Source organism: Hetaerina americana, unplaced genomic scaffold, assembly GCF_022747635.1.
Source record: "Hetaerina americana unplaced genomic scaffold, ioHetAmer1.1.p SCAF_9, whole genome shotgun sequence".
Classification (NCBI taxonomy): Eukaryota; Metazoa; Arthropoda; class Insecta; order Odonata; family Calopterygidae; genus Hetaerina; species Hetaerina americana.
Window position 1 is genome coordinate 38,438,908 of NW_027287538.1, and position 26,880 is coordinate 38,465,787.

The 26,880-nt window shown below is 37.6% G+C and overlaps 1 protein-coding gene across 1 annotated transcript in view; it reads right to left on the reverse strand.

Moving 5' to 3' along the window:
- Window positions 1-26,880, reverse strand: part of side-VII (sidestep VII) — a 1,496,071-nt gene that overhangs the window by 277,498 nt on the left and 1,191,693 nt on the right. The window contains exon 6 of the mRNA XM_071598053.1: window positions 11,353-11,504. Coding sequence (XP_071454154.1) covers window positions 11,353-11,504 — 152 coding nt within the window. The remainder of the gene's footprint in view (window positions 1-11,352; window positions 11,505-26,880) is intronic.

Here is a 26,880-nt window from a genome sequence, read left to right on the forward strand (position 1 = left end):
CTTGTCATTTAGCTCTCCGTCCGAATGAATGGCTCACTAATATTTATGCATGATGGACCAAATTCTCTCCTCACACTAATAATAGCTAGAAATTTTTGAGGTGGTTTCGTTTGAGTGCGTTTTGATCGCGCACTGATTCTTGTAATTTATGATGCTGTACTAATGAAAATAATTGCAATAAACCGAATCGTAGGGTAAGCTTTAACATTTACTGCTATATAGTATATACTAGCAGGAGTTTGATGACTCAGACATCAGACTAGTTATAAATTGGAATAGAACACATTTGTAACTCTAAAAATGTATTCTAGGACTTAATTACGCTAAATATGCGTTGTATAGGAATTACGAAAAGTAGACGGTGTACAGTTTCAACCATACAGTGTAAAATAATTTTACAACACAAACTACGATAAAACGTAAAGATATTCAAACGCAGTGGGTGAATAATTTTACGTATCCATTAAAGAGAATAAGAATAATATATGTATGCATACAGAAAGTTCTGTTTGGTGTATTAATTACCAAATTAAAAGATTCATAAACGAAATTCAAGGGTGACCAGACTACGCTCTATTGAAAAATATTGTCATCTGAAATATCAAATCCAGTTAATTAAAAATTGCCAATTTTAAATTAATTATGACGTTCCACCATATCACGCCTAATGCATATGTTTTTATCAGTCCCAATAGCACAATGTGTGTGGGGTGAACCATTGCCATCTTAAGTTACGAAAAAGAAAACTTTTCAAAGAATTTGAGCCAAAATTATTTTCTTACGATATTTATCAACTAATTTCGAATGAATTAAACATTGAATAACGCGGTTTACATTACATTAAATGTAACTTCAACCTAACTTTATATATTGATATTTTTCTTCAAACAGACCGGTTTGATTCTTATTTTTTAATTTTTTTACTGATTAAAACAAAGGTGATGCATTTAAGTTAAAGAAGAGTCCTATCTATTGTTTTATGTCAGTTATTAAAACCGTTTTTCGGAAAATATACCCGCAAGAATGTTTCTGGTATGACGATGTACGCAAAAATACGGTATTTTTGAGACTAGCCCTTACAATCCGATAATATGCTGATGGAAACACATTTTAACCTTAAAACCGAATGTTCGTTTGTAGAGCCAAAATTTCCCATCAAGAAATCATCCTTTGCTGCTTTCACAACTCAGGTTTCGTAATTTGAAATTGTAAATAAAGTCTTGTCTCGGAATAGGTTTCAACAGCAGGTTTCATTTATTTCAATCGACGATGGTTATTAGCCCTAAGAATATTACACTCAAAATAAACTGCTTTGTCACACATATGATTAATGCATGTAACTGTAACACGTCATCGGTGAAATATGTAGCGGGTCATCATATTGGAAGCAGACTTTAAGGTTAAACGATATTTCCGTTTTTGCGTTAGAGTCATGACCTTAGACTATAATATTCATAAATGTATACTTCAGCCTAGGACATAAGAGAATTCTTCGTTTAATAACTTAAATTCTTCCTCACCATATATTTGTCCTGATTCACCTTTTAATCCTATGACCTCCATCTTATCGAGCCACTCATCTTCCCAACTGCCCTCTTTGAGTTATAGCTCCTTCTCCACGTTCCTTTTAATACTTCATCCTCGAATCCATGACCTCTCTCTCCAGGCCCTGGCCACCCAGAAAACCCTGTCTGGTTCCCTCATACTCCTTCGCCCAACCCCGATATCCCACAAATCCTCACCCCATCCCTCCCAGACACACTTTCTCTATTCCCAAACCAAGCTTCTTCGCCCCGCCTTCCATCACCTTACCAGCCTTTAACATCCGAAGCGAGCCCCCATCCGCTCCAAACATTCTCCTCGATCCCCTCTGATCTCCTCCCCTGGGCTACATTTCTCGCTCTTTCTCATCCCCAATCCCTCCAGGGCCCAGTTTGCCCCATTTCCCACCTCCCCCACACCCTTTACCTTCATCCCCCCCTTCGCCCACTCCAGACGTTCGTCCAAGTCAGAGCTCAGATCCCCATCCGCTACATCTCCCCCTGTGAGCAACCCAACCCCATCATTCCGTCCCTCCGAACACCCCTCCCCCCACTCCTCTTTCTGGTCCACATAGGAGAATCGGCAAACATCAAAAACCCACATCGGTCCTCCTTCACGAGCGGTGGGGGAGGAGAGAAAGAGGCGGCGGGAGAGGGTAAGGGGAACCCCCTGAAAAAAAACCCTGTTTACTCCCATTCGGCGTTTTGGGCCGATTTGAGATTGAGAGCTCTCAGTCACCTGATGGGGACATTAATTTCGGGACCCTGAACGGCATGGCAGGGGGTTCAGCGGAGGAGGGACGTTCTCGAACATTCGAAAAAGTTCCAGCGTCCCTTTCCCTCCAGGGGCAGGGACGCCTATTTCATCCCCTTCCCACCTTCTCCGCTCCAACTCCTCCCGATCCTCCAACTCTCCCCTCCTTCCCGCTCACCCACGCCCCTAAGGCCTTTTCCCTTCCCTGCACTCTCCTCTGTGCGTCCCGGGAAGCGACCCGCCCTGGGGTGATATTCGCGGCGAAGGCGGGGGGTGTCTCCGGGGTTGGGGATGTGAAGGATTTGATATGCAGAGTGATGTCCTGGCTTCGAGCAAAGCGTTTTTCAATCCACACCGCCGGTCCAGGTTAACTCGGTTGGGGTCATGGTGCTCGCCCGCCATCCAAACGTAAAATTCCGCGGTTTCGTAATCCTGCCTCCGGCCGTGGAGTCGATGTTGTGAATATCGGAGGATATTTCCCTAGGCATTAATTCAGATGATGTGTCCCGGATATTGCTTGAGTAGTAACGCGCACTGATGTTCGTGAAAATAGAAATTACATCAAAAGTGCGTTGGAGCAGCTCCTGTCATGAAATTGTGAGAACGCTATTACGAATAGGCTCCACTCATCACACAAGTTTGTCGTATTTTAAATGGGGAGGGATAATGTTGCATGGCCAACAGTAATATTTGTACTGATGAAAGAGGAATTGAAGTATAGTAAATTATTTCAACTATGAATGACTTAAAATTAAACCTTTGGCCTTTTCCACTAAGAAAAAAATTTTATTTACGACCTAGGTTTCGTTACGGTATAACATCATCAGGTCTGTGCTATGATCAGGTCTGGTCCTGATGATGTCATACCATAACTAATCCTAGGTTGTAAATAAAATTTTTTTCTTTGTGGAAAAGGCAAGTGGTTTAATTTTAAGTTCAATATGAAGAATTTCCACCAAGTGACGCCAGACACGGTTTTATTTTAGGAGTGCAAAGAAATGCTCATCAAAGTGATGCTTAAGCAATCATAGTATGTAAATTAAAATTATGACATTAAAAGATAACATCTCTTAATATTCTATTCGATAACCAAATGATAGCAAATGAAATACAAAACAGATTTATCTACGATGGAATTAAGATTTTAAAAGTTTTACTGTCGTATTAAAGGGTTAAGAAAATGACAAAACGCTAGAACTTGGACCATTGAAATACCATTTGATTCAGAAATACCAAAATATACCTTCACAGTATTAAGACGGATGATTGGTTATGATCAATGAGGATATAAATTAACTTCGAACAAGCTCTAGGTTAGAGGTATTTCAATATGAGCATGGTGTCAGTTGTGCTTTCTTTGTCACCTTTGATTTATCTCATAGTTCCTGGGCCAGAAATAATTTAATCTTACCCAGTGCGCGAAATATATGCATAGACACTATGGTCAGAAACCGAACGCTCTAGCCACTAGGTTGACGTATCATCCCACTGTTGAAGGCTACTTAAATGAACCTTAAAATTTTAATCCAATTTCATGACTGTCAAGTATAACCTGGCCGACGTTTAGCGCTGCGACCAACTAAAAATACTTTGGTGGTCGAATCCTAAATGGGATGTGGACATGGTATGCGATTATATGAACTAGAGGTAATTTATCGTAAGAAATACGGCTACATGATTTAAACAGACATCACTACGATGTACGTCCACTGCCACAATTGTGCACAAACTATATTCCTAAATTCTATTGCCACTTATTCAAGATGAAGATACGGTTTCAAAAGAAAGGAAATGTCAACTTTTGATTTCATTTTTATAGGTTAGGCAGGTGAAATGGACAGCATAACCATTGAGTCAAGTAACACAAGAGTAGATACTAAAAGCAGTTCTTTCTCCACCTCTCTCGGTCCAAAGAATCCTGTCCCCAGACCATTAACCGTTGTCCTCCATTCCTCTGAGAAACTCTTTGACCTTCTGAGCCTCTCACCCTCCTTCACCTCCAGCTCTCACACACTCCTGAAATAGCATCCTAACCCCTGTGCGCAACCACCCTCTAGGCCCATTCATTCATCCTCAAATCCCATCCCCCGCACCTCACACCCCAACGCTCAACCGATAACGAAGACATATACTCCGTCCGGAGACTAAGAAGAGACCCGAACTCTTCCTTTGTTGCTACTCTAAACTTATGGCCGAGGGGAAGAGGGACGCCATCCCTCCTCCCAGGCTCAAATGCCTCATCCTATCCACCTCCGAATATCTCTTTCGACGCCTGAACTGCACAAAACTCGACGGCTAAAACCAGTGCTCGTTACGTGCTTCTCAAGCAAAATATGGGTTCGCCTACTGAGACTTTCCAAAAAGAACAGCGAATTTACGTGACCGTAATTTGTTTTGCTGCAAGTGTATAGGGACGAAACCAAATAATCTTGGAAATCGAGGAGACCACCTAAAAGTCGCTTAGAATAGTTTTTCTATTTAGGTTCAACAAGGTTTCACTTTATAAACGCAGTATTTAATCTTAACGCACGCACAATAAACGTACGTATAATAATAACGCGCAATGTTTCAAAGGCAGGATCGAACTCACGAACTATGAGGTTTCAGGCCTCGCCCTGCAAATATTGCGACTGAAAAGACAATTCAGCAACTTTAAAACGATTTGCTTTTAGAGTTACGAGAAGAGTGATTCCTAGGTACTTCAGCATGTACTCGTAATTGCTCTACCAAACGGAAGTGCTGGTGTCATAATAGTGTCAATAATTTTAAAGTGGTAAAATTGTTTATCATTTTTCCATTATTATAAATGCACGTGGTGACTTTTACAAGCAGGCTTATTTTTATTTGGAGGAGAATAGAACATGCCAAGAACTGAGGCATTAGATAGCTTATGCATGCGTATGGGATCAGGTGCTTTCCTAGTTTACTTTTAGTTTCCTAATAGGTACCCAATTAACCGGTTTCGATTAGTCATTTAATCTGAGGATGGTGCAGAAAGCTGAGAAAAATCACATATCTTTATATGATGACCGTGTTTTTACGCACTGATAAATATTTATCCCGACTAAAAAATATTATTTATATCACAGGAGCAATTAAATCATGCGCATGATTTCAACGAACTTTTACAATAGTTCACTGTCAAATAACAAAGTTATTTAAAATTGTAGTGAAACCGAATTATGAGATTATAATTTCCCCGACAGTGGAACAAGCTATGCAGTATTATTATTATGTTACTTTTGAATAATAATATTATCACATCTCTGTATTATTATGAAAGACCACTGAGTACGAGGGGTGAAGAGAAATGGAAATTTCACGAAAAAAATAGGATGGAAGTTACGATTATATGGAGAAGAAACCAATATGTAACTTTATTTAATCACAGTAATTCACACCCCAAAATATGCTTCATTTTCAATTACAACCTTTACAAAACCTTTCACCTTGCAGTCTATAAATATAATATATGTTGTTTAAAAATTCATATTAGGGTGCTCATACAAAAAATATGTGATTACAGAAACTTCAGATTTTGTTTTCCTCAGAGAGGTAAGATAAAATGGAAAGGAATCTTATGTTTTCCTATCAATATAACGGATTGATCAAATGAACACAATAGGATAATGGAAATTTGCCTTATATTACTGCCAAGTCAATTTAAGGAAATAAATTTTATGACAAAGGTAAGGACCAATTACATCCCCAAAATTTACGAGAATAATAGGAAAATTTTTAGGAAAGGAAGTTAATTTGACAGTTAAATATGAAAACAATATTCTTGAGAATGTTCCAGTATTCTTGTACGTAAGTTAAATATAATAGCAGTGAATAACCTTAGCGTGCACATGACTACGTGGTTAAAGGCTATAATTCGAGGTTAGTCTTCGATCAGTTTCAGACGTTCACAAAAACAGTATTAATTACAAAAATATGGGAATGAGATATAATAGGAAAACAATATGGATAAAACAAAATAAAATAACTAACGATAAAGTACTTCGAAACTTTGGAAAATCTTAATTTTAAAAATTGTGTACTATTTTCACAGATAATGGAAAATGAAAGCTAAGGGAACACAAAAATTAAAATTGAACCATTAGAAGAAAATAAAAACTGAAGGTGATGGTTTTTAAAATATTTATGAATGGTAGGCGTATCTAAAAAACAACTAAACTAAAAAAGATGGGCAAGTAAACTTTTGCAGACAGGGCATTTGGTTCAGGCAAAACCTTGGATTGATATCTCATAGAAACCTTAAATAGATAGCTCAAATTGCTGTGATAGCTGTCCAATCTTATCTCGTACTTTAACGCCGATTGATAATCGATGAAGTGAGGGAATTATAACTGGCGATGCACCATTCAAGATTTCATAAAGAAACGTTATTGAACGATCAAATGCAAATGATGAAGACAATTCAAACGTTGTGCTACCTTAGAAGTGACGTAAATGACATAAAATCAGAAGATTACTCATTAACGAACACCGGATCATTGTCATTTGACAACCAAATTGAAACCACAGAATTGAAATATATTTTGAAAACATACCCAATTTATTAACATTTTATGTTACATTATGTTTTACGATATAAATTTGTTTTAATAGAGCGTCTTACGGTAATATTAGTAGTATCTTCCCGGATGCTACTGATATTGACAATCAATTAAATGAAAAACACTTTACAATGATGAGTTTGAGATGCTGCTAATCTTGTACGCTTTCGCGACAGTGTTCCATAGAGGAAGGTAGAAATTTTTATCTTGATACATATAGGACTGCTTGGTATTTAAGACAATGGATTTTAAATTTTTGGAATTTATCATTATCTAGTTTTACTGTAAAAAGTGTTATATTTGCTCACAAAAAAATTAATATTTCTTGAGAAAGATTACCTTTAGGATTCATTTGTCCCTTTTTCACTATCGTCTTTTTTTTTTTTTCTTTGGCGCTCGATGGAAATTACCTCATTATCAGTTGAATATTTACCGCTCGCATAACTTGTGCGAACAATGAATGCTATTTAACCGGTTCACCTACTTTGGCCATTGTTGGATACGAAAATTTACTCCTACATAATGATGAGTTGATTTAACTAGTAAAAAAAAGAGATGAACGGTCCAAAGGAATATATTTGTCACAAATTCAAGTATCACAAAAATGGAAATGATAAATCTAAATCAAGCCCAGATATGATGGCTCCAGAAGAAGTTTCAATTGAAAATAATACTATCCTGTTAATCTCATTATGAATATTGTCTTGAAAAATCGAAGAGCCTGATCTATGTTTCCGGTACAGAGCAATACTAAAGCCGAAATATTAAACAAATTGAAAGTGCTTGACATAATACAGAGTACGTTCCGAAAGCAATTAAATTTATTGAATAGATTTGCGCAAACACTTAAAATCCTTCAAAGTACTGTCCTTGGGCCAATACACATTTTTTCCAGCGACTCTGCCATGACCGGTACGCGCTTTATGAGTCTTCGGGGACATCTCGACAAGTTTAGTTCATTGTAAACCATATTGATTCTCAATCAACGCTCAGAGTCCAATAATAATTGATTATGTTAAATCATGTCCTTATGACACAGTCCATGGGAGCAAATTATGCTCCCTGTCGAACACGAGCCACATTGTTGTCGGTTGTGCTGGTTGACGGCCGCCCAGAGCGTTGTTCGTCGTGAACCTCATCCCGACCCTCCTTAAAGGCCTAAACGACCTCGAAACTTGTGAATAGGACAGAGCAGAGTACCCATAAGCCTCACGAATTGTTTTGTTAGTCTCCTATAGAGATTTTTTTTCAGTAAAGCACAAAACTTTATAAACGCGTAACGTTGCTCGGTGGTCAAATTCATTTTTTTCGTGACACGGTCGGCACGAAGAGGTTTACAATAACTGACGTCCTGCCAGTCCACAGCTTGGAGAGCACTGAAACTGGTTTCGCGGCTAAGCTTAGCGTCCCCCCCCCACCTACTATAAGTGGTTCATTCCCACTCCGATCAATAGGAACGGTGCAGGATATTTAATTGCAATATTTTCGTAACGCACCCTGTATACAATTATACATAAAATTTACAATTAAATGTTTTATTCACAGCCAAAATACTTTGCATTATGATTTCAGTCTGAAATAATATTCCCTAAAACCTTGCCTCGCCCTTCGATCAGTAAACATCATTTCGGATAATTTTGAAATGAAAGAAATAGAAGTTATTTGCATAATGTGCCTTTTGATTTTCCTAAAGATATTTTGCATGTTCATGCATAAAAATCCTTAAGGAATATTAAAGATAAATTGATTTCGTAAATGGATTATAAATAAATATTAACTACTAACTTGCTCGAGCTAGAGCCCTCTTGTTATCTTTCCCTCTAAGGTTGCAACAATTGTAATAGCATTCAGTACTCTTCCTTACCCGGTGGATGAAGATTTATGCTATATGCCTGTAGAAGTAAACACGCACCTTCGTACTTAGCCTTGTCACCATCGTCATCACAACTTGACTACAATAAAAACTTTTTAATAATAGGGGGAGAGTTTAATATGCTTAACGTTTAGTCGAGGAAAGTGCAATTTCAAGCATGCCAAACTTTAAGGTTTACCCCTGTCAATGATTTAAACTTTGGGGTAATTACCAACCAAAAAGCGACCACACAGGCAGTTTTCTTACGATAAGCACCGCCATAATATGCTCCTTTGATGCTACGTAATGCGTACGTTTTTATTACTTGTCCTCTCTTGTTATTGTCCTTCCTTCCCTCTCCATGTCTCTCTCACTCTCTATCTCTTTCCCTGCGACCTTCCCGAAACGTCCTCCGCCCACTTTCTTCCTTGCTTACTCTCCCTTACACCCCTCCCTGTCGTTTCTCTAACTCCCACTACTCCCGTCGTGCGAGATTAAGTGCTCACTATTTCATTTTTGTTGCCCCAAGCATATAGCCGCCTGAGGCTATCCCTCCCCAAAGCCCTCTCCCCACTCCGCACGAATTTTGTCCAACGTCGTTCCAGCCATGGAGATCCGAGTGGGGTTCTCTCCGAGTTGTGGCATGGAGAGAGGACTGTGGCACAAGCCGGGATGGAGGGTTGGGAATGGCGATTTGTTCTGAGACATACATCTTTTGCGGCGATGGCAAGATTGGAGAATGTTACGCAAGGGTCGCGGAGGGGATGTATTTATATCATGCTGCACATAATTCGATTGGAGAATAGGGATGATCAAAGAAGGTCTGGAAAATAAGACGGAGTTTTTTTCTAGTTATCACCCGTTGTTTTTTATTTACACACATGAAAAACGCAATAGAGACATGAAAAGTCAGTTAAAGGTTGATATTGGCAGAGGGGATACTATAGTGCGTACCGTTGACTGATTTATGAAGGAAAAAGTAGTCAACTAAGTTTTATAAGGGTCGATATAATGTTATTCAATGCAATGTAATTAACATTCTCTGAATGATGCTCGTTAATCAAAAAACGACACAAAGATATGAAGAAATTGATATTATTGGCGAGAAGTAGCTTGGCTGAGTAAAAACAATAATACTTTAGAGAATCCTTTATAGTAGGTGAATATTTACTGTCAACTTCGAAGCATTATTAGCATTGTGTGTCTCAGAAACCTAGTTTCCGACAGCAGAGGATATATACTCGTATTTAGTATATACTATAATACGATGGGTTCTAAGATATGAGCGTGAACCAGACCGGTGGAATAAAAGATAAGTAGTGAGAAAGAATATCGATTAAATGCTAAAATTGTTGGAGGCAGAAAAGAATTTGGTACGGAAATTTCAATAGTGAAGGACGAGTACAAGGGAGTTATTAATTCCCTTATTAGTTATAGGGAAAGGCTCTTGGATGAGTGAGTGGGATATTCAATGGTTTTATAGGAAAGTGAAGGTTCGAAAGGAGAGGGATACCATATGCATTATAGTTATTTTGAATGGGATAATAGGCGGCGATACCTTTGAAAAGTTGAATGAAGCAATATTTTACGAAAAAAAATAAGCTTTCATTGTTGGGAAAATTTTTGAAGGTCCAAAAGAATACTCGTATTCTTCTGAGGCAGTAGAAAACCGACCTCAAAGCGGCGATCTACCAAGAATATTAATACTCTTCGATCGGAAACGAAAGAAGTGGAATAACACACGAAGGAAAGAAAAGATGAGGGTGGATGGAAAAAAGGAGCCCATGGTAGGAAGAATTTCGGGATCAAGAGTAAGGCGGCTCACTGGGGTTGAATGTTTTCGTAGGAGGAAGAGAGAGAGTAGCTGTATTTTGATTTATTCGAATTTTCCTCTTCCTTACCCAGTCTCCTAAAATGATACACGGTTTTCATCGCGAATAATATCTTTTCATTAAGGTTTATATTACAGCAGTTTATGACTTTAGTGTTGCCGACGATAAGAACATGGAAAAAAGACCCCGTTAAAAGTGTGATGGGAAATTTTATCAAATCTGTACAGGAGTCGAGTATGAGCTAGAAGGATCGTCTTTGTCCCTAGCAGCTGCCACTGAGGACTTGGGTATAAAGATTTGGGTTATATTTTTTTAGTTTTATCATTTTCGTTTCGTCTCATGTTTTTACCTTTAGCAAAACCGAGGAAAGGTTTTGGTTTAAGCGAGTTTTAATTGGTATCGTAAGTAATAATGCCCTTGTTCTTTTAATTTTCATATTAGTCACTTTCTACAAACATATTTTCTGATAATAATTTGACGATATTATATTTAATGGAATGAGGATAAACTGCTTAGAAGTATCTTGAGCTTTATCCCTTATCGTAAATAATTGAGAAATAATTTACTTCCTACGTTTATTACCATATTTTTGAAATAATTACAGTTTGTTAAAAAACACAATTTCCCTTTCCTTGTAATCGCTTGAAAAGTCGAAATCAGCTGACTTTACACAAAATGTTTACTTTAAACTAATTCTAATAACTCGACTACTGCCAACGATGTAAGTTCTTCTCTAAATGATAATGCGACCATTGATACTTAGCTAGAGACAAGGTAAGAGATAAGGGTGACTTCAGGCGCAAGTCCTTACCGTTTCCTTGGTCCTCTCCAGTCGCTGACCGTTCTTCCACCAGGTTACACTTGCAGGAGGCCGAGAGCCCGAAGATTGGCAGAGGAGATCGTAGCGACGGCCGGCTGACAATGGCTGACTTGCTCCAAGGACGCGGACGTCCAGGGGTCGAACTGAGAAATGAGAAAAGGGAGAACGGAGGGTTGTCAGTACAAAATGAGAAGGAAGACATCATGTATAACGACAAAACTTATAAAAATTCAAATAGATCTGTGGGATGATTTCATTTTATCACACACATACACACATTCTCATTTAATTAAATAGAGAATTGTGAAATATGAATCACAAGTTTCTGTGATCAATGTACAGCCTGATTACTGTGAATTGTGAATATTTTGAATTCCTATCATACTGAATACATTTTTTTGCATTCCATTCCACGAGTAAGCACGAGGATAAATTAATCTAGAAAATTTCAATCCTGATGAAATTAACTTCAAAAATATAGTTCCAAACGGTAAAGTATTCGATTAGCGAGGATTGATTAATTTGTTATTAACTTACTACTGAAAGCTAATATTACTCGTATATGGCTAAACTTAAATAATATGCTGCAAAATGTAAAATTGGAAATCATGATATAACAAATTTTTACACACATAAGTTCAGAATAAGCACCGAATCGACAACTGGTAAACATATTTTACCTTGAAAACAGGCATATGTTTCTAAAAGTAACGGTTGAATATGAAATTATATAAATAACACTCCGGAAACCTTAAGTTTATCCACCTTATTTGCACAGTCAGCCGTCATGCAATCCTCTGGCTGAAGAAGGTCCATTGGTTTCAGTAATAAAATCCATATCCCGTCAGAATTGTGCAACAATGCATAAATATCAGAAGGTACGAGATGCAAATTTACAAAGATTTCAAAACAAATCTTTTTTCCCTTATTATTAATGGTTTTTTACCGTGAAGACATTAGTTTTGGTTGGTATCCTAGACATGTACTTATCTTTTGCCTTTAAAAATAGTTAATTAAAACATAAACAACACGTTTTCCCCAACGCCTATTCCTCCCTGAGGTCCATATATTTTCCGCTACCCTATTTCTCTCATATGTGTTTTATTTTCAGTACTTTTCTCCTCTTACGAAGTATTCCCCCTTCTATTACAATTATGAAAACAATTCGTTGACAATGCATGCAAAGCAAGCAATTATACTATATGTTGGCCATTAACTTAATTGCTTATCCTAGAACTTCGTATTAACTTAGAATTTTAAATGTAAATAATGAAAAATGTCAACGAAATAGTGGTTTGATTTGACCAGGACATTACTTCAGTCATGAGAGACTCCTTCCGCCTAGTGACACATAAAATTCACTAGGAGGGAGAAGTCCAATGGGTTTTAAGATTACATCACGAGATGCTTTGGATTCAGTTTGCATATAACATGATCTAACGTTTGAATGCATGAGAAGTTGTCGAGGTGGAAGTTCGGTGTACGCTCGGCCATTGCCTCGGGAGAGAAAATGGAGCCACTCGTTTCAGGAAGCTCACAATGTATTCTTAGCACCACCACCCGAAAACTAGTTACGGCAGCGCTCGCTTTTAAAAGTGAGTGGGCATTGGACCCTGAGCTTGTCTCAGTGAGGTTGATCGTCTCAAGCTTATGGGGTTGCGTAAACAGCTGCGACTCGAGAACTGTGTATGTGGAACACTAGGATCCGGGGGCGATGGCGCGGAAAATCCCATTTCAAAGTTAAGGTGGCAGAGATATAAGGCGAGTTGACCGGGTTTGAAGGAAGATACTCTCAACACTTTTTTAATTGCGTTTTTCTATCAGACGAGTTTAAAAACTCAGCTAAAAGGCCAATAATCTTAGGACTGTTTGAAGTTCAGAATGAACATTTCCGATCTATTCTGAAATTGCCCAATTAAAAATGTAAAACATTCTCCCAAATATAGCAAAACCTTAGCAAGCCATTCGATACCTGAATTTTGTTGGAAAACAAACAAAATAAATAATTCATAGCATTTTAATTGATTCCCTTTAATTATAGGTGGCGAATGAGAATCGCTAATTTCCTCGGAAGGATTTAAATAATTAGAAATCAAGACGTATTTCCTGTGGTTTAAACAATATTTAGAACAAACCGAAAAATATAAATTGATACAACTACTGAAAATATGACAGCCGCCATTGCAAAACCTATAGGAATACTCCAAGTTGACAGGTGACATAAAATTACTGACATAAATTTAGCCACCTACTTCGCAAAACAGTGGCTAAATACCAAAACGCACAATCATGCATAGCTATTAAAAAATGAGGTTATCATATTTTTCTGGGAGATGATTTCGTGGCCCAAAAAAAACCTATAAAGCTTATCTCGAAATGCGTATAATCAGAGAAGGGCAGCCACCAAAATACCTCTCGAATGGGAGAGGAAAATTGCGAGATAAGAGGCGCGCAACCCCTTACGAGAGGATTAAGGTGGGAGACGGGGAAGGGAGAAGAGTTCTCCTAAAGATGGGGCGAGTACGGGGAAAGAGACACGGTGTGGTAAAAACGCGGAAACGAAAAAAATGGTGGAATAATTCAAAACGAAATATTCGCCAACCCGTAATGGAGTTGGGGTATTTTTCATGGCAATTGAGTGGGTAAAGAAGTAGGCGGTGGCGAGCGGAGTATAGGATGAGGGTTAGGACCTCCGAACAGCACCTTCCCACCGTGGGAGTGAGATCTAAGAATTATATACAGCCGTTCATTAATTCCCGGCTACCACCAGAGGGACGACAGTAGGGTTTTGGTATATATATAAATAGTATACATAATAAGTGTGTGTAAGCGGGACGGGAGGTTGCGCCGGGACGCCGGCCGGAAGGCTTAGAGAGGTGGGGGGATGGCTGGCTAATTTGATCCCGGGCGTAGCAGTGCTCTCGTAAAAGCAGCAGCTATATCATTCTACATCATGGAAAGAAGAAGTGCTCGCGATGGGAGGATAGGGAGTGGTGGAACAGGGTGCGCTCGGACACTGCAGGTGGCACCTCTTTCGGGTCTTGAGAACATTAGGTCCGGGTGTGGTCGTGAGAGATTGGGGAGTGGGGGGACCGATAGAACTTAAGTGAGTACGTTTCCCTACGTTGAATATGTGCGCGCCTGTCTGTGGGCTGATGAATAATGGCACAGTGATGAGGTTGGGGCGCGTTGGTTGGTTGAGACGACGGGGCAAGCGGGAGAAGCGAGGGGGCAGGAGATATGAAGGCGCCGAAGGGTTTTACTGGAAGGAGCATTTTTGCTACTTACGTCTGGAGCGAAATATTTAAAAATTCGATACATCTTATGAGTTGGATAACTTTTGGTAACTCTGCTGTCAGTTATATGGATTTTCGGAGGAAATTATGCTTATCGAAGCAAAAAGGAGAATGCATAATAGCAAGAAATACTCACATAAAACTGTCAACTCGATTCCTATATAAATAATTTTAAATTTTAAGTTAGCCTTGGAGAATTAGGGGACACATTTATGTTCTTACTTAGCCCAAGCGCTATAAAATGAGGGAGCTTTAAATCAAAAAGGTGGGAACCCCCAACGGCTGGTAATAGGGAAACATGGAAATTTGAATTAATGAAACGTTTTTATCGTAGGCACGGTTTCATTTACTATGTATGGGGAAGCTGAATTATCGTTAGATAAGAAACAGTTTGGAATGTGAAAATTTTCTGATTATTGGTCCATCAGGTACTGATGAAATATTATGTATTATTCGCTTTCTTTCCAATGTTCCAACCAGGGCACGTACTAGGTACTTCAGTAATAATTTTATAAGAGTGTGAGTTGGAAGCTGCATCCAATATTTAATCTTTAATTTGATTCAATTTGTTTCTAGATTTAACGAAAAATTTCCTTCTTACCTTTTATACACAACTTCTATTTTTTCGATTCGAAATCTAAAGGATAAGGAATTCAAACCCCCTTAAATGTATACACGCAGTTGAAATTATACATTAAGTTATAAACGCTTCAGATGGAAATCATGTAGTAGAGCAACATCAATAGTACAACCTATTGCTAAACTATAAATTACTAACCATAAATTGCCTTAAATTATAGTTTATCAAGATAATACGAAAACTATAGATAAGAAAACTCAAATTGTTTTCACAATTCACAGGTAATAACATATTATTTTTTGGCATCTTTAATATTTGAATCTTTCGCTTTTAAAATTTCACCATAGGTTCATAAATAGAGGTCTAAAATAGGTTGGATTTTACATTTATATTTAAAATAAACTTGATTAAAAAACGAGATAGTGACTATAGCGGAAAGTAAATGTGAAAAATAACCACTACGAAAGGACAGGTACTCATGTAAAAAAATATCTTCAATGCGATGACGTTAGACCACAAAGATTCACAACAACATTCATAGCAGAAAACAACACTCATAGCAGGCAGTTTTGACACGAAATGACTTTGCAAAATATTCTCAGCAATAATACGTTTTAAATATTTCTCAAAAAGGCACAAGGTAAGTTGACAAGTGTAAATATCTTCGAAATATTGAACGAATAATTATTGAACGACGTGGGTCGTTCAATAATTCTTAAGAAAATCAAATATATGGCGCTTTTAATATCAAAACGACTTTCTTTTCACTAATCATTATCTCTCACTAGACTGCTGACAAAGGTTAGCTATATCCAACACGAAGTTCCATTTTCAAAGCCGGCTGAAGGAATAAACAGTTGCTTATTTAGAAAAATGGAAAAAATCAGTTTCGTGCTGTGAACAAATTATTCCAAGCAAAATGGCTAACAAGACATCAAAGCAGATTTGGATGAAGTTCATGACATATTGGCTCCTGTGTTTTCGACTGTTCGCAATTGTGAAAATGAGTTCAAATGTGGCCGCACATCCAAATGATGGACATCGTTTGGGACGTCCAAGGAAGTGACTTTCTCCGAAATTATTGATAAAACCCACGATATAGTTTTGAGTGATCCACGAATGAAAGTTCTCGGAAGATTTGAGGTCACAGGAATATCACAAGGCACAGCGTTTGCATTCTCGCAATAGAAATCGGGTGCAAAAAAAAATCTCGGCCAGATGAGTGCCACATTTGCCCTCAGTGGAGAATATACGCTATCGTGTGACCAATTCTGAGGCTGACTTGGTTCTTTTCGATCGGAATCCAGACGAGTTTCAGCGAAGATACTAGATTGTGGTCATTAAATGGATACATTAATACATAACACTCCATAAACAAAGAAACAGTTGAAACAGTGGGTTTCCAAAAGCATTGCTGCTCCGAAGAAGGCGAAGATGTTGAAATGGGTTAACAAGATGATGGCCGACTAAGGCCATAATTTTTGGTAAGCATGCCGAATAAACTACATCGATTACTTGGAAATAAGACAAAAGATAAATGGAGAGTAATATGCGTCGTTATTACATCGGCTGAGTTGAAATATCAAGAAACACGTCCTTATTTGGCAAAGGAAAAAATTTCTTCTATCAAGACAATGCAAAAGTACACACAAAGTTTTGATGCTGAACATTATTGAACTAAAGTTAGAATTATTACCACTTCCACCATGTTCACAGAATTTGGTCCACAGTGATGTATTATTTTCAAAAAACGAAGTGATATGGGATTTTAGCAGAGATTACTGGAGTGATATTTATAAAGTCAGATATAGAGCGGTGCTACAATAATACAATGCAAAAAGGTGGAAAGAGGCAGGGTAAACATAAAGCAGGCGAATAATAAAATACCAATAGTAGAAGTACAAGATGAACCAACTAACTTTTGCCATTGTTCAAGGCTACATGCCAACAAGAAACCATAGATAGCAAGAAGTTGATAGGGTATACGACCAGATAGAGAAAATAATCGTGGGTGTTCCTGGAGGGAAACATCTGATAGTGATAGGGGATTGGAACACGATGGGAGGCGAAGTAAGAAATCGTAATGAGGTGGGATTAGGAACAAGGAATTACCGCGGGTATAAAGAAATATAGTTCTGTTGAGGAAAAGGGTTAATCATCACCAAACTTGGACTAGACACACAAAAGGCGTGGATATGCATCAAAATACATATGAGTAAATGAAAATGTATATCTACGCCTTTCGTATTTTCAACGCGTCCGGAAAATACCATAGGACTAAAATGAAGTATCAATAAGAATATATTATGATAGGCACAGATTTAGGAACAGCTTGATCAATTAACACAGATTCCCAGGAGCAGATGCGCACTCGGTTTACATTTTATTAATAATGAAATAAAGGGACAGATTCATAGGGATAAAACAGCCAAGTTTGTTTAGGATTGGAACCTAGAAGCACTAGCTGGAGTATCAGAAGGATGTAGGGAAAATCATAAATGAGGAAAGAGAGCTGGGCACTATAATTAAAAATGGAAAAATATTATTCGAAAAAGGAATATCAAAAGTCCCAAAAAAACTACATGAATAGTAAATGCGAAAAGTACAAGTAAACCATAGACTACATACGAGATGATTAGAAAGATAGATTGGAGAAAAATGAAAGAATTTTAAAACAGAGTTAGACGGAAGTATAAAGAGTTCAATTTCGTAATGTGCTGAGGCGCGACACAAATAGGCCTAAATAAGCGTGATGGAAGAACCAGAAGGAGGATATTGAAAGTTTAAAGAGAAAGAGTGAAATCGGTACGTTGCACTGAAGTTGAAATTATAGTTAGAAAGTAATAAGGGATAACCGTTGCAAATGTTAAAAAAATACTCAGGCGAAAAAATAAGTGAAACCAGGAAGAATCAAGAGGGATGGAAAAAATATATAGAGTAGCTATGCATAAGGCAAACACCGTAGGCTCGCATGATTAGACGTAGGAAGAGATTATGGCGTAGTTGGAATTGAAATCGCATAAGGCCATGATGGTACAGAGCATTCCAGCGCAACTTTCTTAAGGTTTAGAAAAAGGTGGGAGGATTAATATATATATATATATATATATATATATACTCATTTATATAGAAACAGATATAAGGACATATATATATATATATATATATATATATATATATATATATATATATATATATATATATATATATATATATATATATACACATGAACATTTCAATATGGATGATGAGGGAAGATCTTGAAAATATAAAATGAGATTACATAATAAGAGGTAAGAAAATTATTATTTATGTTACCATGAAATATAATTAGATAAATAAACCATTATCTTTCCGTGTTTACTTTTATTCATTAAATGTGTCCCTAATGTATTTCTTCTAGCTAAAATAACGTTACCTATATTATTGAAAAAGCAATCCGCATTCAGAGCACGAGTAGAAAAAGTTTTTGAAGCACAATGCCATCTTCTCTTAGTCATTCATGGTCATCGCGAAATGATACTGGAAACAGATTAAAAAAATAATCATTTTTCAGTTTCAGCCCAATTCATAAAATTTCTCAATTTTTCCTGAGTTTCTGGGGATGACGAAGCATAAAAAAATTATATCATACTTGCGTTATATCTTCGCATATTCAATCCCAACGCACACCGCGTAAATGCGAACCCGAGACGATCCTCAATTACGAACCGATATAGCCGCAGATACATTTTTATGAGCACACACAAAATTATTCTAAGCTCTTTAAGGGTATTCTCGATGTTTTCATCACCCAGTCGTGTTTTCATTGCATTTTCCCAGCGAGTATTAACTACCATTAAGAAGAAGAAAATAAATGAAAATCTAAATCCGGCGGCGGAGACGGAATAATCTGGTATCTCTCAGCACTTTGAATATTTCAAAAACTACGCTCGCGCTGAAGCAATTACGACGGAGTGATTTTAGCGGGATTAAGTCCTTTAAAAAATATAAACCCAGTGGACGAAAAAAATTGAGCAAATTTTTTTTTATTCGCCAAGGCGGATGTTTTTGAAAAAGCTAAATAACAGAAAGAGCGGTCGTTCTTTTGAAACGCATATTCAGCGCGGCTAGCAAGCGCTTTCACGCAATTCATAAACCGCTTTGACGAGATTTGAGCCACCATTTTTTTTAAGAGCCTGCAATTAATGGAGTGCTTATACAACCGATTTGCGAGTCCATCCGCGTGACCTGCTTGTGTGACTTCCCTCCGACCATTTTGTAATAATCCTGGAGTCATCATAATTATTCAACGGGTGACCTAAATAAAATTTCTGCCAAGGTCGTGCTAAAGTGCTATTTATTCACGCAGCAGGTTCAGCATGAGGAAATGCAAATTTAAAACTACTTGGGCTAATTGACCACGCACTCAGTCTCATGGAATAATTCGGACAGATTAATAATTCCTGTGTAACAATGACAAGCTTTACGAGTGAATGAGCCATTTGGATTAATATGTCTGAAGTAATTCGCAAGTGAGAGGGAACAATTCTGTACGTACAGAGAGTATAAGTAAGCTACAGCAATCAGTAACTTTTAAGTGCTACCCATTCTGTACCCTGAGACTATGACACTATTTTGAAGTAGTTAATAGGATGCAGTGCACCATCAGGGTATACTATATTTTAATTGTCGAAAACTGTTTCCCAGTCATTATAAATCATTTATTACATTTAATTACATTAGAGTTCATTTCTCTTTGTGGACTTATGTCTAGTTTGAATGTGGTCTAAGATTCTTTTCTCATAAAAAAGCTCACTAAAAATTAGTCATCACTATAGGCCATATAAAAGGAAAAGCTCACAAAATATTATATGCATAATTACATAGTTATAAACTTTTATCTGAACACTTATAACAGAAGAAAAAGGCTATAATGTGGAGTAAGAAGAAGTTCAGAAAAGTTTTAATTTCATGTGCAAAATTTGATTTAGTTTTTTAAATTTAAATAATTATAACACAACTGTTTAGTTGGTACCTACAACTATTTCGACTTCAGAGGAGTCGAAAATTAACTTCACAAACCAATACGATATTTTCATTGCCAGATACGAATTTTATCATTGCCAGTTTTTCCGTGAAAATGCTTTGCTGTGATGACCCTTTTCTTGCTATTCATTTATTATGTCTTTGAACAAGAGCTTAATAGGACGTTCTACGGCAAAAAACTAAAATTATCTGCCAAAAACAATGAAGAAACGAAAAACATGTGCTGAATTATTTTGTTAATGTTTGTGAGCAAAATACTTACATTTCTAACTTAGGATTCTGGTGGAGAGAATACTATTTGGATCGCAAAAAACAGCTCACTTCGTAATCAGTATTTCCAGTGCCAAATATTTTAACATTTGAGGCCGTGACTCAAATAGAGTACCCTCGGATTGGCTGTCTAGTGGACTTCCCGAATAACTCAAATTTGATGTTAAATTTCAATGATTTGGAAATTTCAAAATATACACAAACACACTACATACAATTTTTTAGACGCATGCAGGTAAACTATGTAGATATTTATGTAACAGAATTTCTACGCATGCATATTAAATGAAATTAGAGTAAAGATTTAATAGCCATTAAAAAAAAAATAGACGAAATGAAGACACAAAAAATATTTAACACAAACTTGTAACTTATATCAAATTTCAGGGAATGTATACCTGTTCCCACGTGTATTAACAAACTTTTAGTGTATCTATATCATTATAAATTCGTGTGAATATAAGAGAAAATATTCTCCATCGAAATAATTAAATACAAACAATATGAAATTAGAATAGATTTTTTATGCAGCCTCTAAAGAAGAGCTAGGTATTTAATGAAACTGATTAAAAGAAAATTAAATTCACGCTCCACATGAACAAATTTATTCATGCAGCACAAATACATTTGAAAGATGCTCCCTCAATAATTTATTTAAGATGATGACTGTTAAATGTGACATAGAGATCTATTTATGGACTTAAAATATTTATAAAGGTTTAAAGCTTAAAGATATACGACATACACGAAATTAGAATTCAGCGATGCGATTAAGGTGAAATATTAATGCAGTGTGTCCAGTTGAAACGCCGATCATATTAAGCAATGTGCCAAGGTTAACTACATTGAAATTAAGTTGTGTTAAGAAATTAAAGCAATTTATCGATTTTCCAAGGCCTACATTTTGAACTAACTTAATAAGTTATTCAATTTTTTTACTGCTCAGGGGTGTTGTGAGATACAAAATGACGCCAGAAAATTCCTTTAATTTGCTCTCCTTGCACTTCACCCATATAAGTGACGAGCTTGAGAACACTGTCTACGATGACGAGTCTCAAAATTCAATTATTTTATCATATATTTTATCCTAGCTAATGAGTGTGATACGGAGAGACATGCTGCGATAATTTAAGAAGTGGAGTGCCACACTAAAAAACTAGCAATCGCACACATGCCTGTGTGACAAGCTCCTTCCAACCAACATTAATGTTAAAATAACAATAGAAAGGTCCAGGCCGATAAAAACAATATCACCCACGCGATAAAGTTCCACAACACTACCGAGGTGATAAATAAAAGATAGGATAGTGACACATGCGGAGGCTTCACCACTCTAATTGTACAAAGCCCATATTACTGTGAATTCAGATACGGTGTCACTTTCGTACATATACGGAGGATATATTGACCATTAATTTAGCATATTCAAACTCTCGGGGTTTATAAAATGCTATTATGTTTGCCCATTTATCGGCGTGGAGGTTTACAATGACGCCATGATGAAATGCTCCTTCCTCAACAATAGGAGCCGACGGTAAAAATATGGACTTGCACAAAATGGCGCCCACAGACTTCTAAAACCGGAATTAATTTGCTTCCACCATCGAGCCGTAGCCACGCCCGTGCAACCGCTCAACGGGAGCCCTGGCGACAGTTTGAGGCCAGTAAAAAAAAAAAAGAGTTCCGAATCGTTCTGTGCCGATGATATTACACGCCCGGACTCTGTGATCAGAAATAAAAAGACGACTGTTCGTGAAAGCCAAATTTGGTTTGAGCTCTCATTAGCTGCTTGTTTTTGACCGAAATCGGCCACACAAAGGGGAGCGTGGAGGAAGACAGCATGGAACGGAGGGAAATATAGCCATAGGTTTTGGCCATAGCGATAGACCATGGTAATGAAATGACGTGTACTTGACCGCTGATGCGCCAGAGCTGGGTGTCAAAACATCTTCTAATCTTGTCATTGAAGCAAACATTAATTTTTGAGATCCCTTGCCTTTATCATGGGAGGATAAATGTGCAGCGGAAAGTTGAAATCAAAATCTGGACAAACATACGATTAGACACAGACTATTATGAAAAAAAACGTCAAGAGAATTCAAACTCCCGAAAGGCTTTTACATGCACAATAAATCTAAAACATTGGACTATTATTGAGCGCGGGAAAACATTCATCATATAGCAAACTACGAATGAAGACCATTAAAAGGGTACTCATAAGGGTATGAATATCTGAAGAACTTATTAAAAATAAAGTTCACTATATGCACCCTCTTCACTAATAAAGCATAGTTCCTATTAAGGTTCACTCACAAAAATTATACTTGATCTTGGATATCTATATCCTTAGCCGGACTTATAGTGTTGCTATCGTAAAAAGAATCAGTACTCATAATTTTTGAGACTTCAAGCAGCATTTTTCTTACTCTGTAGAAGTTAATCAAAGCATAAAAGTATGGTCTTAATTTTTTAAATACGCCAGGAATTATATTTAACCTTTTTAAGAAGAGGCGATAGATAAAACAAAGTATTTTAGTTCTTAAACTTTTGTGATCTACAAACATTACAACAGTCAAACTTACGGCCCATTTATAGCAATATGCCATTGTTTTATTAAAATATTTCAATATTAATATTTTTAGCTAAATACTCTTCTTGTGCATCGGTGTGATACAGTTTGTAAAATCAAAATTATTAGACCATAGAGATTTAAGGATTTAAGGAAACCAGAGGATTAAAGGTCTGAACAGTTGAGTAATAACGGATTGTCATTCGGTGTATTAACTTTTAATTTGTCCTTATTTAGAGACATTAAATCATTTAATTTTCAAGTCGTATTGGACAGCAGGAAATTTTATAATATGAGTATTTACATAGAATGTATGTATTGCAGAAGATAATTGGCCAAGCCGCAACCTGTATATCCATTGCAGACTGCTCAGGTGCGTGTGAAGAATCGGGATTTGCAATGGGTATTTTGAAAAATAGTATGAGGTGTTGAAGATGAGTTTATTGTAGTATCACATATTAGTTGAGATTTGTTAGAAGAGGCAAGTGGATGCCATTTTTCAGTTTTTGTTCACTCAAACCATAATTAAACGGCAGAATGCCACTTATCATCATACGATTTAATGAATATTCGCAAAATTCGGTGAAAGTCATTTCATAGCTTTGTACATTAGAAACTTTCAAGTGCTTATTTTATTTTATCCAGATCACACAAGTTCTGGGTTTCACTATTGCATGCGTATTTAATAGTAATAGACGTGTGAAACATTTCCACAATGTTAACATAAAAGGATAGTCATACATATAGTCTTTCCTAGACAATAAAGAAAAATAGAAACAATTTATTTGAAGGAATCCATGAAATTCTCCCTTTTTTGCCAGGATATCTAAAATGTTTATGGGGCACAGTGGTAACGCTATTGAATGCACTCGAATGCCTTATCCTTTTTCCTGATTCTCAGAATTTCTCCGTCTTTTCAAGTATAACGGATGGCACGATTTTCGCCTAGAGTGTGATTAAACCTGAGACGTACTCCTTTTTTAGGACAGTTTATTGTAAAGGGGAAAATGCTCCAACAATTTTCCTGCTCAACACAAAAAAAAAAATCTTTGCCAAGTTCATCCATTACCTTAACCGAGAGATTACCTCACATAATAATTATCATGACCAAGTTTACCATCGATCTATTTTTAACTACTTTTTAAATAAACATTCATCATAATTTCACTTTTTAAATCAATCCCGTACGCCCACCCACTACCATACTGTTCTTTGGGTTATTTAATAAAGAATTAATGCCACACAGAGTTAAAGACGTCAAAATATTACTCCTGTAATTAATGAGATTACAAATTAAATAATTCCTCTCAACTCTTATTAATGATCGTGAAAAGTTTTTTCTATTTATTACATCATTAAACATAAAGGAAAGTAATTAAACACAAGAGATTAATTACCACTGCGACGTGGAGATATTGCTTTCGCTCTGCACCATTCGATGTATTTGAGAGGAGAGTACAATTCTTTTTTCACCAATCCTCTACCCCATCTATTTCGCGGCCTGGGTCCATTTGGTCTAAATGGCGGGGTTCTCAAGATAATATCCCCCTTCGGTACGCGGAAGATTACTCGCATCATCCTCCTTGGGGCCGTTATTTACCGACGCCTACTCATCCTCGGCGCAGCGCGCACTCACGGGGCCCCAGGCAAAACATTCATCCCGCCCTAGCCTCCTATCCAAACGCCCAGACTGGGAATGGTGTGGCGCTGGGAAGAGTGGGCAGGAAAATAGAAGGGGGCTTTCAGAAAGGGTTTGTACGAAGGAGAGGCGGAGGGATGCGATATCTTTCCTTGGATGGCGGCGAGTGCGATGGTGGAGGGGGGCTTTGAAAAAGAGACGGGGGATTTCGTATTTTGAGAAAGGGGAAAGAAATAGCAGTGCAGGAAGAAATGCCGTTCTCGCATTAATCCGTTACATCCCTGAAGGCTAGGAGGTTTTCTATAAAATACATCAGGCATTTTTTATGGTGCTTTCCAAGCTTAAATCCATAAAGTAACAATTAGCCAAAAAACAAAAAAATTCCAAATGTACTGCAATATTTATTAACAATATACCCCTGGTACATTCACATGTGTTATGTCTTTTACAGCATCTCAACTATATATTTGAGTACCAGATATTCCATCTGATGAAATAAAGGGGTTAACCGTTTTTTGGCAATCGGAAGTGATCGGAGAACGTTTGATCCCTCTGTATGTGGCGTTACAAGCATTGAGCCTTATACTAACTCGCTTTTCTGAACGCCTCAACTTTCAATGATGTTACAAAATAAAATGATATTGTATTTCTCAACGCAGGCATTATGGCCATGAGGGTCGTTCTTACATTTAAAGGCCTAAATGCGTGTATTTCAGACACCCATTCATGAGGAAGAATTTGAACCAGAGATGCATGGGTCAACAGACGAGAAAATTGCTTACCAAGTTTACCTAGTTAATAGAGTATACGAAGACATTATTTCAAAAATGAGTAATTTTCGTCCATACATAATAGCTATACTTGGGACTTCATGTAGCGTGGTTATTATGCATGGCACTGAAGAATATGGCCTTCGTTCAATTTCATTTGGAACCTTGGGGCACGCATGTCCAAAAAAGAGTCATTTTAAAATTTTATCAATATAATCGTAATGGTAAATTTCCGGTGGAGGAAGGAACAATACTAGAACTCTACTACGATTGTACATTGCACACCTCTTAGTGTCTTGTATGAACTGAACATCAACAATTACTACTTTTTGGCCAATGACCATACTGTGACTAAATACCACCGGTAACTAGATAAAAGGTCGACCGAACATCTAGCCTTGCGTTTTAACTTTGATGAATGTTTTAAGTAGTGTTCCAAGAATCAAAAATAACAAAAAGCAAGTTAAATTAATGCTTGGGAGGGCTACCTACAATTATGGCACGATTATATGCAAGTAGCCATGGAATAGACATGTTCTTGAAGATTTCACCCAGCGCTTTCTCAGAGATTGACGAGAGGACCTAGACAGGTTACACAAGAACAGCCCCTACGAATATACACGAGATTGCCGCCATTAATTCCTACCTTCGTAACAAGCTAGTAACGTGTCCAAGCCTTTAAGAGTAGGGGAAATCTTCGAGAAGGACCACTTGGACCCGGGGAAGGGGAAGCTGTTGGGGTACCTTTGTTGTCTCTGTAGTTGATTGTGGGTGGGTGTGAGAGAGGGACCCCTTATTCGTAGGGGGTTGAAGGGGATGGGTGAAGGATGTGGAGTTTCAGGTTGGGGACGGAGGACGGTGGGAGTGAGTAGGATGTATCAGCGGTGGGCTGAGGGACGGGAAGCGGAGTGTTTCCCACCCAGATCCCGAGTCAAACGGATTGCGGACGGGAACAGTCGCGGACGGTTGAGCAAAAGGGAACGCCACAAGATCGAATTCCCGTTTTATAAGAGTGGTAGGCCAAGAAGAGGAGGAGCGAAGGGGAGGGAAGCACAGGCGACTGGAAAAAGGACGGAGATAAGAGGAAAGTCCTCTGCGGAGCCCTATCCCGTCTCGAACTCCCCTTTACTGGAGGAGAGAGTGGATTCCCCTTGCACGAGGGGCGGGTGGGGTGGTGGAGGGATATTGGGCTGGGTGGGAACTGTGGTGGTGAGGGGATGTGACATGGGTCATTAATCAAGCCTGCGACCGAGATGGTGTGGGGGGAAAGGGGGGCCAAGTGGGGGAAAACTGAGGAGCCGCCCCCTTTAAGGAGTATTGTGGTCCGCGAGAGGAAAGATTGGGTGGCGAGAGTAGAAGGGATGGTG